Raw genomic sequence first — 15,376 nt, 5'->3', positions numbered from 1 at the left:
TATCTAATCTATAATTGGATCCCTTGTATATAACTGAGTATCAGTTTGCATTTTGTCATAAACCTGTAAAGGTTTATTTTTTATTGCTATTTGTTAAACCATAAATCTATAACTTGATATTTCTGCCTAGTGCATTTTGTGATTCATAGTAACCCACCCCTAGCATCGATGTGGAATATAAGACTGCTTAAAACTTTTACTATCAGGAGTTTAACCAATGTTATCTGAACTCAAGTATGCAAGGTTAGCAAAGAAAAATATTACAGGATGTAGCTCATATGACTATAATCATATAGCAAAGAATTATCAGATCATTTAAATTATGTATTTGTTACCACATAAGACAGGTTGTTTGCTTGGCATGTTCATGACCATATATTGAGTGTTTGGTAACAGGTTTACAGGCAAATTGTGTTTTACATGTACAGTAGGCTTTTATCATGCAGATGACAAAACAGAGAAAACATGAGCAGTGTCTTCCCAAACCTTTTTCTTTACACCTGTGCTATGTGAGATCCATAATATCTCAAATTAAGTATCTAAAACTTCTGTGTATTAGAAGTTCTACAATACTTCCCTGAAAACCCTGCTTTGCTAGGGGAAAACTGAAATAAAGTGCTTAAGGGTGAACCGCAATACAGATTTGTCCAACCGGTTTTTACATTTTGGTAACAAAATAAATTCATGGACAGTATAGAAGAAAATCACAAATTTTGAATTGAGCACAAAATCATTAATTTTGTGAAAGTACGTCGCCATGTTGTCTCAACGCCATGTCTCGCCATGGGCGAGAGCGAGAATTCCCACTAATTGCAGCATAATGCGGCCCTTCCTGCTCGTTAGTCACTGTATTGTCTAATGTAATGTGATGTACGAGCAAATTAAGTACAGGTTGTGCAGCAGATATTTCACCACAGAGAGATTCTAATGTGATCTGCATGCAGAGTTCCATTTATTGGCAAAACCATCCTGAAGTTAAGAGCAATATTTCTATTGGATTAAAAGAGACGTTTTCACAAGTCTGCTTGTACTATGTAATAGGGCCACTTCACGTCACCACGGTTTTGTTGCCTCATTCTGAATCGCAGAATATGGCACTGCACATAAGTGACATTTTCCTCTATTTTGTGGTATAAATTGGAGGTTTTACTTTTTTGTAGTTTGCACTCATCAGTGCTGATTCTTTCTAACCCCAATATATAAAAATAGCATTGCAGTTCCCCTTAATAGTAATCAGCAGATTATAGTTTTCTCTGACCTGTGAGCTCCTGGTGATACTCTGAATTTGTGATAACTGACAGTTAATTGCAGTCAATTAGTGTATGGTCACAGATTCATAGATTCTTTGCTTTCTGGGAGTATTACTTAGTTTTGTACATCTCGGAGTGCCTTTTTAAAAAGCTGCAATTAAATATTCTGGTACATTTATCCCATGAAGCTTTGCGGCATACTGGGACTACGTGGCAAACGTTGCAATTAAACATCTGCTCTTTACAAAGCAAAGAAAATAAAAGCACATATAGCTGACCAAGTTTTGGCATTCTCAACTTAAGCATATTCTTGAGTGCTGAACTTAGAAAATAGACATCTGCGTATCGGTATTTTTTACGAGTGTTAACGATTACAACAACAGTATAGGAATGTGCTGCGGTCACGTTATCATCTTTGCAGTAAGAGGTTCCCACTAGGTGTGAAGACTGAGGCATTAAACATCTGGCACGCACTTTGAGTATTTACTCATGTAATAAAATCCCAGATGTTTTACTACCTGGGTTCAAGTGCATTTAAGTTTGCTCTATTCAATTCCTTCAGCTTGCTCAGACTCACCTGTTCGTGATCGTCTTTGTAGGTCACAGTTTTGAGGTGGCTGAGAAGATCTGAAACAATGACAAATTCAATGATTTAGAGTTGTTTCATGACTTGGAAGACAATCTTAAATCCAGTCTTTCAACAATTTTAACAGTTGCCTCCTATCCCGTGGCCAATGTGCATTTCATGTTGTTTTCATCTTTACCTTGTATTATGTGATAGTGAGGGAGGTGGAGTGGTGCAATGTAAACGTGTGGTGTAACTGAAATTACTAAGAAGCAAGAAGTGATTTTCTTTGAACCTGGCTTTGACATTCCATTCTTGGTTTCCAATCAGTAATTATGGAAAAAATATTTTTTTTTCAAAAGGTAGGCCTTGACTCTGCTAATATCAGCAATCCATTAATGTAGGAAGTGGTGTTTTATATTCTGTTCCCTTCTCCTTTTTTCAGGCTTCACTGGAATTGACTCTGAGTATGAGAAACCAGAAGCCCCAGAGCTGGTCTTGAAGACAGACTCCTGCAGTGTTAATGATTGCATACAGCAAGTAATCGACCTCCTGCAAGAAAGGGTAATTTGACTTCATAGTGCATAGTTAACATAATGCTTTCTATAATGGTTATATAAAGTAGTTAAATATAATGCTTTTTAAGGGTACTGAGTAGCACTATAAAGATATATACCAGTCCTCAAAATATATCCTCACAAAACGCAAAATGTTATATATAGTATACATTCCTGATTTCTATTTAGTCTCTACAGAGCTGTAGATTGGTGTTGTTTATATTTGGAAACTGAACACTTATGGTTAAGCCAGCTTTGGTGTGCGAGTAGATCTCTGATGAGACAGGGAACATGCATCTTCCAGTGAAGGGAACACTGGCCATGGATGGGAGAGCCCAGTTGAGTGTGCCAGGGATTCAACGGAATAAAAAAAGGTTTGTTTTGCAAGGAAGAGAAATGGAGAATGAAGAGGAGTGTGACAGGCTCTTTTAGTGGAGTAGATGTGAACTTGAATGAAAAAGTAACATTGATACTTAGGCGGGATATTTTCATTGTCAACCTTCTGTAAACTTTAGTGCATTTGTGTTAAAAATAATGATTTCTTAATAATTAATGTATTATTATAGAGCAGCAATTTCCAGTTACATTTCCTCCTATTTTGTCATGATTTGGAATTTAGGATTTTCCATAGTATGTTAAAAATTAATCAGCATTGCAGTTTTCTCATAGTTTAAATACAGTAATCAATACGAGTATAGTATCAGTGTAAAACTGTTAATTTCAGAGCTCTGTACTGTAACTCTAAATAACTATTCTGTTGACTATTACAGTATATTAAGCATTATTTTCATATTCTATAATGCTAACACTTTATTATTTGATATTGCTAAAGTGCAGTCTGTCTTTTCTTTTGTTTTTGTTTCTGCACAGGATATAGTTCCTGTGGATGCATCCTATGACGTTAAGGAGCTGTATGTGCCGGAGAATAAGCTGGACTTGGCCAAGGCTGATGCAGAAACTCTGCCAGCAGTCGAGATAAACAAGGTGAGGTGTCTCGTAGTTGCTGCTTCATGTTCAAAACTTTTCTAAAATCTTGCTTGATGGTGCAGTTACAGTAGTTTAGCGATTTTTTTTTTTCCTAGACATTTTATTTGCTCTGGTACAGCTCTGCAAGAGAGATGTGCATACAGACCAGGCAGAAGTAGCTAGCAGCAACTTTTGCAGGACTCTTTATAGTTAATGACAAAGAATGATCTATGTAAATCTTGGCTAATTAATCTAGTAAGAAATAATCTAAGTAAATAGAGATCAGTTGGAAAGTAAACCAGAAGGATGTGTAGCTCTCAAGAAATGGGAATGCAAACCCTTGATTTAACAGTAATACTAGCTGTGTGATAAAAACTTTCATGTAGAATATATCTTTGCTTTGAATAAGGCAGAATGGCAGTACTCCTGAGATGAGCTCTAATGACTGTTGCCTGGGGTCAAGGATATTGAGTAAGAAATCTGGATCAAAAGAGACGACAGGAACAAAAAGAGCATGCTATATCATGGTAGAAGAGAACAGGAATGAGACAACAAGCCATTTGTTCTATAAGAGAGTTTCCTTCTTATAGACTTGGAATACAGAACTTTCAGGTAATTTGACCACTAAGGAGTCCGACTTGTGACCTTACACAAGGGACTTGTCTTAATTGTGGAAATACGTTTTTCCTCTTTGTGGTATCCACCAGCCTTTTATTTGTCTGTTATACTTGTTTTATTTGTGTGTATATTATTATAAAGGTTTTCTGTCTGATTATTATTAATTTATCATTTTGTGCTAGAGAAACAAAGAAAACCTGCTTTGTGACATTTCATTTTATATATTCAATTACTCAGAGAGCCCATCCCACCATTCATTATGTAATGAGTGCTGGTAATCGATATCCCGATTTTGCATTTCTTGTAAATAATTGAGACAGTTAATGTATGAATCAATTTTCTTTTACTGTATAATAAGGAATAAGCAGTATTGCCAGAATTAAATAGTGCTTCGCTATCCTGCCCTTCCTTTTAACAATTCCCTTTTGCTGCTGAACGAGTGAAAAAGCTCAGTATAGCAGTGTCCGTCTGTGATGCATTGTTTCATCTTGTAAATTGTTCTGCATTCCAACTGTATATAATATATGGTAGATGAAGCATATCCTATCATTTCAAGAGCTTTTTTTTACCAATTGCAATACTTCTGAACTTTAATAATGCTGAAAACAACACATCTGCACCCAGATATGGTTTTAAAATATTTGTCATTCAGCTGGAAACTAATGCCAGCACCTAGTTAGAAAATTATATGGGCTCTACCAGCAAAACCGAATTTATGAAATCTTGCCGAGATATTTGGAAAGAACTATATAAGCTGAGAGCTGGTATGACGTAAATACTTAAGTGATTTCTGAATTTGGCTGTATTTTGTTTTCATTAAATGTGAAATAAATTTTTGTAAGAAAAGTCCAGCTCTCAGTTAAGATGACTGACCTGTGTTTCTAACATTTCTAATAGGTCGACATGCAGTGGGTTCAGGTTTTGGCAGAAGGCTGGGCTACGCCTTTGAATGGCTTCATGAGAGAGCGCGAATACCTGCAGTGTCTTCATTTCGACTGTCTTTTGGATGGTAAGACTATCATGACTTTTTATAGTTGATATTCAAAGACTAGTTGGACTTGCTTTAAGTATAGTTTTAATATAGGCTTAAATTCAGTCTGTGAGATAAACCATCCCACAGCTTTGTTTTGGTTTGGGTTTCAAAGGCCCAGCAGAATAAATTTACTTCCAAAATAAAGTATATGACCCCTACGTAAACATAGAATGACATGTGTATCAAAATACTTGATTTTCAAAAAGACCATTTAAAACATAAACCTAAATCTTGTAAAACCTAAACGCCAGTATTTTATAAAATGAATATTATAAAAAGCGATGAGGAAATGTTGTCTGGTGTAATACCAATTTTAACCCTACTTCAGTTTGTCTGTTGAGATATGGCTGTCAACACAGGAGTTATCGCTGATCTATTATTGTGTTAAAACAGTGTTGTGGATATGTTGAATATCAAATTTAAAGAAAGGGTTATTTTATGTTGAGGTGCTAATGATAATTTTGGACTATTTCTATGACTTGGGAAGTTTTGTGTTGTTGAACAATGTTTCAGGAAATGCACGCATATATATATTGATTAAATTACAAAGGAAAGAAACTATTAATAGTTTTTGTCAGTTTGACTTATATTTATACAGATTTATACGGACTTCGTTTTTTGGAGTAATCAAAATTAAAGGCCAAAGTTATGAGTCCAGAGCACTATCCATCATGTTATACTTCTTTTTCCATACCTTTTTATTAGACCTTTTTTTGTATGTACAGAATTACAAACATGATTGTGAAAGGACACAGTACAGCCTACTTAAAAACAGTCTAACTAATTTCAAACTATATGCAGTGCCTTGCAAAAGTATTCACCCTTTTTCAATGACGTCCCATTTTGTTGTCAAATCTGAAAAACTGAAATGTTGATCGGATAAGTTTTCACCCCTTTTGCCATGTTAAACCTAAATTTGTACTGACAAGTCACATTTAAAGTCCTCCTTGTGCATGCAATAATAGTGGTCCTCATGATTTCAGAATAAGCGCATCCTTCTCTGTGATGATTTGATAAGGTTTTTAAAAAATTTATATCAGGAGAAGGGTATAAGGAAAAATCAACAAAAATTATAAGAAAAATCATAACCATTCCCTCCTTTGACTTATCAGTGTAATTTTGTGCTTCAGAGATAAATGTAGGTTTGCTGTAGCAAACAGGGTAAACACCTCTGCAGTCATTATTTTAGTTATTGATTTTTCTTGCAGTTTTTTTTCTGACCTTTAATTTCTTTCATCTGTAAATTTAAGTACTGACATTTTGATTAAAAATCTGTATGAAAAGTGTGTTTATACTTTTTGTAATTTCACAAAATGGGACATAAATTAAAGGGGCTGAAAAATGTGATTTGAAGTATAACCTATAATTTCTTTCTCTCACTTTGCTGCTGTGAAGGATTAATGTGGAGTGTAGACAGCAAATATATTGGATAAAAAAAACTGGTGCAGTGGTAGTCTGAGCATGGGCAATAGAGGGAGCCAGAGACTGAGACTTTAATACAGTGTTCTGGAGGAGAGATGGCACAATACTGGTACCAAACAAATAATTCTTATGGAAAGTGTAACAACATGCAGTGAAAGGAGTAAACTAATATTTATTTTTGTTTTGGCAGTTAGGGGCAGGCTGGTAATTGTTAAAACAAATATATAATTTATGATTTGAATTATTATATCCCATGTGCAGTGATGTATGAGTTTTACCAATGGTAGCCATGTAAGAATTGTACACATTTTTTGGGACATGAACTATTAAATATCAAAGGCATAGTTGTATAATTATGTTTATAATAATTTAGCGCTTGGAACAAGAAGTATGGCTACCGTTCATTCAAAATCTGTCAGTTCTAAAACTGTTCTGGAAGATTCGTTTTCAGATTCTGACAGATGTCTCAGCTAAAATGGATAACCTAAAAGAAAATCCAACAGTCATTTATCCAAATATTGCTAATGGGATAGTTGTTAAAACCAACCATATCTGAGGTAAAAACTATTGTACGTTGGTGCTATATCTGGATTTAAAGCTTTAAATGCTGTGTAAAAATCAATATACATTTGTACTTTGCAGACAACTTAAAATCAATGATTTTTAAAGAAAATACAAAATGCAGTCTAATCATTTAAACGAAAAGGAAACAGGTCTTAATGTTCAAAAGTTTTTGTGTGTTCGCTAACATTTTTTGACCGATTATTCTGTGAAAATTGAAGAGTATTTAAGGTTATTTGAACCATTTCTGATATCCGCTGTGTTTAGACTAATTTTGATTAAGGACTCATTTTTTATTTCTGAAAAGTTTCTCATAAGTTCACAATACTGTAATGTTCACGTAAGTGCTCAAGAAATACATACTAAAATATATCCAATATTGTAAATTAAGAATACTTTGAAAGGATTGCAAGACACTATAATTATTATTAAATGTATACACAGGTAATTGCCTTTCTGTGGCAAAAGTGCTTTCACAAAACATGAAATTATAACTAAAATCAGGTTCAGTTTCCACATTTTTTTTTACCATAAAGTTGTCTTGCTTCCAGTATGTTTTAAAGAATTGGCAGAATTTGTACCATAAATCAGTCATTGGTAATACAATATTCACATTATGCCTGAACATATGTCAGCTCATGGGAAACGAGTCAGTTTTTAATTTTTTTTCTCTCAGCCAAATCACTGCAGGCGTTAACTGTTTTTTTTATAAGCATATATCCAAAAAAAATCTATTACCTGATCCACATACTAAATTCAGACATCTTCACGGTTTGGTTCAGTTTGGCTCAGCAGATATTAAGTGGAAAAGCAGCAGTACCCCCAGGAGACTGAGGTCCTCACTGTTCAGTTGTTCAAGTAGAGAAGGCTCAAAAAGTTTATTAAGATACTTTGCAGCTTAATGGCTAATTGCCTGACATTTGCATATGGCAAAAGACAAATGAATAATTACTTTATTACGTGTTTGGTTAAAATTATTTTACGTAATTCTGTACTATAACTTTTACATTTCAGATATTGCATGTTACTACCTCTTGGTCAGATTATTCCCCATCATGGATTTGGGTTTCATTTCTAGGGTGGTGAAATTCAGAACTATTTTTAGACCAAATTGGATGCTGAAGCTTCATATATAAGTAAAGTCTGTCTTATATTAAGCTATTAAGGTTATTCTCATAGGCTCTCAATTTTGACTTCACAAATTTGCTGGCTTTGAATGCTCTTTTGGCAGAAGTTGGAAACTTCTGTGAGTTTGGGTTAGTTATGCTTTCGTGTACTTTTATTTCAAGTGTGTTAGGAATATCACAGGGGTACCTTTCTTCCTAAAGCTTAACTTTGCATTGATAAGACGATTGCTCTGCCTGTCTGATGGTGAAAAGTTGAAGCATACCATTATTTAATCAAGGCTAGTCTGCTGTAATGCCTTAACTTACCAGGGTATCTTAAGGTACTAAACAGACTTCATTCTTTCCAGAATTCAGTATCCTGTATATGAAAAAAGTATATCAGCATATCACTCAAATACTCTTTAAATTGCACTTGTTCCTGGTGAAATCCTGAATGGATGTACATTATCTCCTCCTCACATATAAGGTACTGAATAGTTTGTTTCCAGTTTATGATATACTGCATGGGTATAATCCATCTCTTGACATTTGATTTGCTGACTCTGGTTGTCTTATTTAAATTTAACATTTAAGTGTTAAATCAGTACATTTTAATGAATAAAAATAAAGTAGGACAGCACTTTACTGTGGCAGGGTTTTTACACATAATAGAAATTATTCTTACTTAATGGAAGTTACTCCTCAATTTTATTTATTTATTAAATGAAACTTGAACTTGTTTTATAGACCAACTATTAAATCCTTGTCAGAACCTCTTTGTTCAGCCCTTTGTTTTGTCCTTGAAAGACAAAAGTAGTCATAGAGATTTTTTTCTGATTATAAGCAAGTGGGTGTGTATGAATCCAAACATTGTTGCATGTAAAATTTTCTTTTTTCATTTGGGTTTGGCAGGCAGCTTGGGGTGCGCAAAGGTTTCTTCAAGTTTTTCATCTTATGAAAAACAGCTGTCTGCAATACTTTGGTGATAGAAGATAGGAATCCCATCAGGAGCATAACATTTCAATTGGATGTAAAATCCATGGCCATGTTGTTTTAATCAAGGTGTAATGCCAAATTGAATATGCCAAAATAATGTCAGTCCTGGAAACGTAAAGGTGGCTTTGAAAAAAACATCTAAATAAAACTATTCCTATATTGACTGAGAGCACTGATTCTGCAGTGCAGTTTTAGAAGCAGTCAAGCAAACCTGCCCGTTATTTAAACCTGATACAGAATACAGTACTTTTCAGAAGTATTTAGACCCTTTAAAAGTTTTCAAATGTTGCTGGATTACAAGTGATACTTACACATCTTTTTCCAATCAGTTTTTTTTATTGCAAGCTTGCATGCTCAAACAGAATATTTTTAAAGACAAAATTAGTTGTTTGTCAGTAAATATAAGTATTAAGCTTTAAGTCTTTTGGGGTAGGTGTCTACCAGCTTTGCACACTGGTTAGGAGTGATGTTTGCTCATTCCTTTTGGGAATTTTAAGAGCAATCTTTGAGGTTCAGTATTAGATGCTAATGTATTAGTAAGGCTAAACAATACAGGTATTAAAATGGTCAGGGTCATGCCAGCAAAAGAATTTGATAGAACAGTCTTTAATAGTATAGTACTTGCCTATGATCAAGAATATGGCGCATCTTCATGACTAAGTATCATTAAGTGTTCTTCAGATTAACACAGAATCCTAGAGAAATACAATTATACACTGATGGATGCTTCTTTCTTCTAAATGTTCCTGCACTGAACACACACTGAAGGGGGGTTTACGCATTTGTAGAAGCTGAATATGATGAAGAAAAGGCATCTTCAGAAAAAAGAGGCTTGGGATAACTTAAATGTAGGATTGAACTGGAAACTGTAAAAACAGCGATTGTGTGGTGTGATGTCTGTTTTTCCTTTATCCATTTCTGTGAGAAGCAGTTGTGAAATTACCCTTAATTTGCCATGCCCTGCTTATGATCTTCAGGACTGGAATTCTGGCAGCAGGCCTAGTACTTTAAACTCAGAATTTTAATCAAAACGCAACACAGTGTTTTAGAAACTACAGAGGACGTCCTGTTGACAAAGTAATATTTTTTTATTGGTGACTCAAAATTAATGATTAAGCTCCAGACATATTGTGCAGTATTATGTTTGAGTGATATGTAATGATTTAACTAGCACAACGTTATCTTACAGAGACAAGAAATAAGAACATTGCTTTTGGAAGTCAAAAATATTGCCTCCATCCAACATTAATGGCATTTCGCAAGCATGTTTGTCCTTGGTACATTGCCCAAATCTTCCCTTCTGGGAACTGTTTACAATTGTTTCCCTTTCCTTTGGTCAGATAACCTGCTTTCAATGAAAGAAGCCTTAAATGCCAATTACATTTGAATAACAATTACCCTTTTTCGTATTGAATGAGAAACATTCTGCACTAGTAGTGCATGAACATATTTACATTTCAGAATTTTTTCCATTCACCTGTTATTGTGTTGAAGAGGACTACAATAACAAATAAACTGAATGAAGAAGTTTCACTGAACGACCAAGTTCTTTAAAGTCAGTTATTTCTTTTAATTATTTAATGTGGCAGTACAGTGGCTCTGTGACTAAGGATCTGCGCCTGTGGCTGGAAGGGTGTCGGTTTGTATCCAGCGGCCGGCAGAGGAGTCCTACTTTGTTGGGCCCCTGAGCAAGGCCCTGAAACCCAACTGCTCCAGGGGTGCCGTATAAATGGCTGACCCCAAGCTTCTCTCCCTGTCTGTGTGTCTCATGGAGAGCAAGTTGGGGTATGCGAAAAAAGACAAATTCCTAATACAAGAAATTGTATATGGCCAATAAAGTGATCTGATCTTATCCAATGTGTACAGCTGCAAGAATTGTAACCTGCCTAACATGGGCATCTGTTTTGCACAAATCCCAAGTTCAGCTTTTTTTGATAGCCTTCCAGTTCCACCTGAAAGGAATAAAACTTGCTTCAGTGGGACTCTAAATGAAAAAAATACTTTTGCAATCCACTGAAGATGTTTTTTTTTCACAAATGTGGATGTGTATTGTATTCCAAGTATTCCGAGTTAGCCCATTAATCTTCAGTTTTTTATTTCATTACATTTAATTGTCTTCTGTGGTATGCACATTTAGCTTAAAGGTGATTCATTTTTTTTTCTTGTTAAAAACCTGTGATTTCTTTTAGAAGTTACAGCATCAGTGAGCACTGTTCTGAAAGCAAGACTTGGTGACACAGAGATTGTCAGGCAACATCTGATCCACGTTTGCTCAGAGCCCATTCAGAGACTGTGTAATCTTGTGTAAAATTGATGATGCCTTGTTTGACCCGAAGTTTGAGCCCTGCCTTTTTTTGCTCCGCAGGTGGCGTGATTAACCTGTCGGTGCCGATAGTACTGCCGGTGCTGACCGAGGACAAAGAGAGGCTGGACGGCTGCACCGCCTTTGCGCTGGTCTATGGAGGCCGCAGGGTGGCCATTCTCCGAAACCCGGAGTTCTTCGAGCACAGGAAAGAGGAGCGTTGTGCTAGACAGTGGGGGACGACTTGCAAGGAGCACCCATATATCAAGGTTACAGCTGAAACTCTTTAAAAGTCTGCCTAATAAATTGTACTTTCCCTGTATTGATTTGAAGAAGGTTTGAACCGCTTATGGGCACCAGCTGGACGAAAACCTCATTTTTATCTTTACAGAGAAATTGTAATCTCTTTATCGCGGCCCTCCTTATTTTCACAGATGTTTTTTATTAAGGTGCCCACCCCAAAATAGAACCTTTGGCACTCATTACCTTTTTGGCTGAGCTTTTGCTGCTCTATCAGTTTTCAATCCAGTAACCTCCCCCACCCCCAATAAAAATCCTCACTTTCTCTCTCCTGTTTTTTGCTATTGGATACAGGCGAAGCATTTTCATTACACTGAATTACTCAAGTCACTGTTAGATTAGCTTTAATGTAATTGTCCCAAGATTCAATGCCAGACACATTAGATATGCAATAGGATCTGAGTTCTATGGATTCGTCTTGAGTCCAGATTTTAAACACGGTTCAATCCATTTGTTGACATGATGGTCATGCTGGAATAAATGGGGATATAAAGGGAGTCATGACGTAAATGGCTTCAGATTGTCCTTTGACAGCACATTACGAGTGAGAAAAATATTTAATTACAGAATGGTGTTTTGGAATTGTGTATTGAATTATTCTTTACCCTTAAACAATTAAATGTATTCCATTCTTTATACATTTTTGGAAAGGCTTACAAGTGTAATAGTAATTTGCTATAGGACATATTAACAGCAGAAAAACTGATTATATAATTGAATTGATATTAATTCAGCATTACTGTACCTGTATTTCTTCATATAAAAGCTAATGAATTTTTTTCTGATGTCAGATGGGCTCATTTATTGTACCCACAGCAAACAAATGTTTAGGCAGTCCTTCACAGAGATGTAGAGCATTATCTATCTTTTGTCTCTTAAATGACTTTCCTTATGACTTTCCATTTTTAACTTCTCAAGAATGTTGGCAAGTTGATGAACGTCAGATTCAGTGGACTCTTGGAAATCTGCCCAAGCTGCTTTTGACCTACTGAAAAAAGTAACAAGTAATAAGTAAGCTGACTATCTTATGGTGTATGGCGGGGGGTTTTTAAAAACTTAAGTTAGGTGACAGCAGATGCATTCATCCATCCCTTTAAGTATATTTTAGTGCTTAGGTAATTAGTTTTGTAAGAACATTAGAAAGACCATTTAAACCATCTTGCTAATTTGGTTTCAGTTATATTTAGCAACGAATTGATCCGAAAATCTGTTCCAGAAGCTTCTTAAAAGAAGCCAAGGTATTGGCTTTAACAACAAGATTCAAGATTGACAGTTGCATCTTATTTTCATTTTTTACAGCTGGGGAAGAAGTGCTAGCCTCATACACAGGGATCAGCCATACAACAGTTTCATATCTAGTAAATTCCAGCAGGTAGGAAGAACAGAATTTTTAGGTGGTGAGTCCAGGTCATCATATTTGTTAACGGTGCATAATCAAGGAAGATCAGGGAATATCTTTCCATGCTTCTTGTCTGGTCAGATGCTCTTTGATTTCATCAAGTGAACCCGCATAAATAATCCGAAACAAGGTGGATGTGACCTACTTTAACTAATTGAGAATTCAAAGCGATACGTAGTTTCTCTGCTGCACAGGCTGAGAGTCACATTGATGTAAGTGTCAGTCACATCTGGCCTCCAGATAGCATTTCGCATTTTTTCTTTTTAGGTGTTAACTGCACAAATGGCTCAGTTTGATAAGTTGTTTTAGATTCCCCCAAAGTTCGTGATTTATCAAAATGCGTTGAATAGAAAAATTGACATTGCGTGTAGCTGAGCAGAAAATGCAATTTGAAGCTGTTGAATCTGATAGTTGTGCTGAACGTGGACAGTTTACTGTGCAAATATGTTTCTTCCTTACATTTCTCATGTTTTGTTAAAAAACTGAAACTGATTTGAAGCTATGAAGAATGCCATCAAAGCACTGGCATAAGTAACACAAAATTGTCTATGGGCACTGGAGCAAAGGCTGTTTGGTTCATATCCCAGGTTGGTCACTGCTGTTGTACCTTTGAGCAAGGTGCTTCTTTCAAAATACCTTGCTATCGTCTGAGAATTTATTATCGATTGACTTACCTAGTTAATTAAAGGGACTCAGTACAGTGTACTACTAGTAGACAGTAGTCAACTGGGACTGTTAACACTTCACTTTGCATTGGTGCATCTTTTTTCATGTGTAATGCTCACAATCTTGTGAAGTGGTCAAATTGTCCTACTTTATTTACTCGTGCAGCTCGATCAAATGAGCGATTGTTTTTGGGGAAGGATTGGTTTTAGTCCAGTAAGCAGAATTTGCCAAAATGGAGAGTCTCCTTTATAGCATGTAAACTAGAGACTAGAGCCTGTTATGTATTATGTAGTAATCTGATTTTCCCTGTTACCGGTCCTCCGGTGCAGTGGGTGGCATTAAAACTGTGGTGTCAGAAAAATTAAAGAAAGTCTTATACCCGAAAGTTATGCCACGTTAATTTGTAAATTTGGAAGTCATGCACTTAAATCTTTTACATATGTAGACCTTTTAAATGCTGTTCTGGGTGATTCAAAGACCGAAGATACAATCAATTTCCTTTTTAATCTGTTCCAAATCTTTTCAGACTGTTTATCTTGATACTTCATAACATACGACTATTAATCAAATTTGTGTCTGATCCATTGCCAGTACTGGACAAGTTGGGTTTCTGAATAATCAAAAACACAATTAATACCATACCATTCAAACTCATTTTTAGGTTTTAATAGTAATGCACCTTGGTCATTAAAGCAAAGCCTGATGATCCATTAGATCTTAGTTAATTATCTCTCTTAATTAATCTCTTAATTAATTAATTTCTCTTTATGATTTCTGATTAATGTAAATTTCAAATAACTGGATGTCAGCATTCTTTATACTTTTGAGATTTTAAAGGCCCCAATCGAGTCATCTTACAGTGGATGACAGACCAGACTAAAGCTATAGTTCTTTCAGTCTTTCATTATAACTGCTCCAGAAAACTTACTCGTATTCCTCCTTGAAGGTATCAGTGTCCCAGTAATGTTGTATTGACCAGGAATAAAACTTTGTAAATACTGTATTAGTCCAATAAGGGTAGCAGGACTGCTTATTATACTTAGGCAGTCTTTTTATTAATTGAATTTGCTGACAATTGTAGGATTACTTTGTGCTTTATCAGTAATTATGTGTTTCATATATGTGTTTGGGGACAAGCAGAGGTTTATAGTCTTTTGACGCAGAGAAAATTGGAGAAGGGGCAGGAGGAGGTGAAAAGGGGGCTCTTCTTTCACCATCCCTTTGCCTTGATTTCTGCACTTTTCTTTAACATAAGAAAATTTAAAAATGAGATGTCAGTTCTGCCCATCTAGCCCATTTGGTAATTGATCCAATGATTTCATCAAGCTGTTTATTTAAGAAAGTCAGAGTATGAACAGCATAGCTGAGTAGTTTGGTCCAGACTGCCACAAGTCTCCTGTTCTTAGTTTTTAAATGCACTTCCTGTAGTTTCCACTTTTGTTCTCTGGTTCTCTATTCTGAATAAATCCTGGATTGACGTCATCAGTGCCCTTGAGGATTCTGAATACCTGTCAGATCTCTTTGTAATCTTCCTCTTGTGTGGAATTAATCACTACTTGTTCCTTTGCAGCTGTTGCAGCTACTCATATATGAGTTGTTGATTACATAGCCCCTAATGTGGTAATAAAGATTGGC

General features: G+C 35.5%; 1 protein-coding gene across 2 annotated transcripts in view; it reads left to right on the top strand.

Moving 5' to 3' along the window:
- The window catches only part of papss1 (3'-phosphoadenosine 5'-phosphosulfate synthase 1), a 46,667-nt gene that overhangs the window by 18,845 nt on the left and 12,446 nt on the right, over positions 1-15,376 (top strand). For both annotated transcript variants that reach the window (XM_088915137.1, XM_088915136.1), the window contains exons 5-8: positions 2,261-2,379; positions 3,243-3,356; positions 4,854-4,965; positions 11,440-11,645. In XM_088915137.1, coding sequence (XP_088771263.1) covers positions 2,261-2,379; positions 3,243-3,356; positions 4,854-4,965; positions 11,440-11,645 — 551 coding nt within the window. The remainder of the gene's footprint in view (positions 1-2,260; positions 2,380-3,242; positions 3,357-4,853; positions 4,966-11,439; positions 11,646-15,376) is intronic.

Source organism: Atractosteus spatula, chromosome 1 (assembly GCF_055471065.1).
Source record: "Atractosteus spatula isolate fAtrSpa1 chromosome 1, fAtrSpa1.hap1, whole genome shotgun sequence".
In the NCBI taxonomy this organism is placed as follows: Eukaryota; Metazoa; Chordata; class Actinopteri; order Semionotiformes; family Lepisosteidae; genus Atractosteus; species Atractosteus spatula.
The sequence above is the reverse complement of the archived record's forward strand: the minus strand, read 5'-3'. Positions and strand labels throughout refer to the sequence as shown.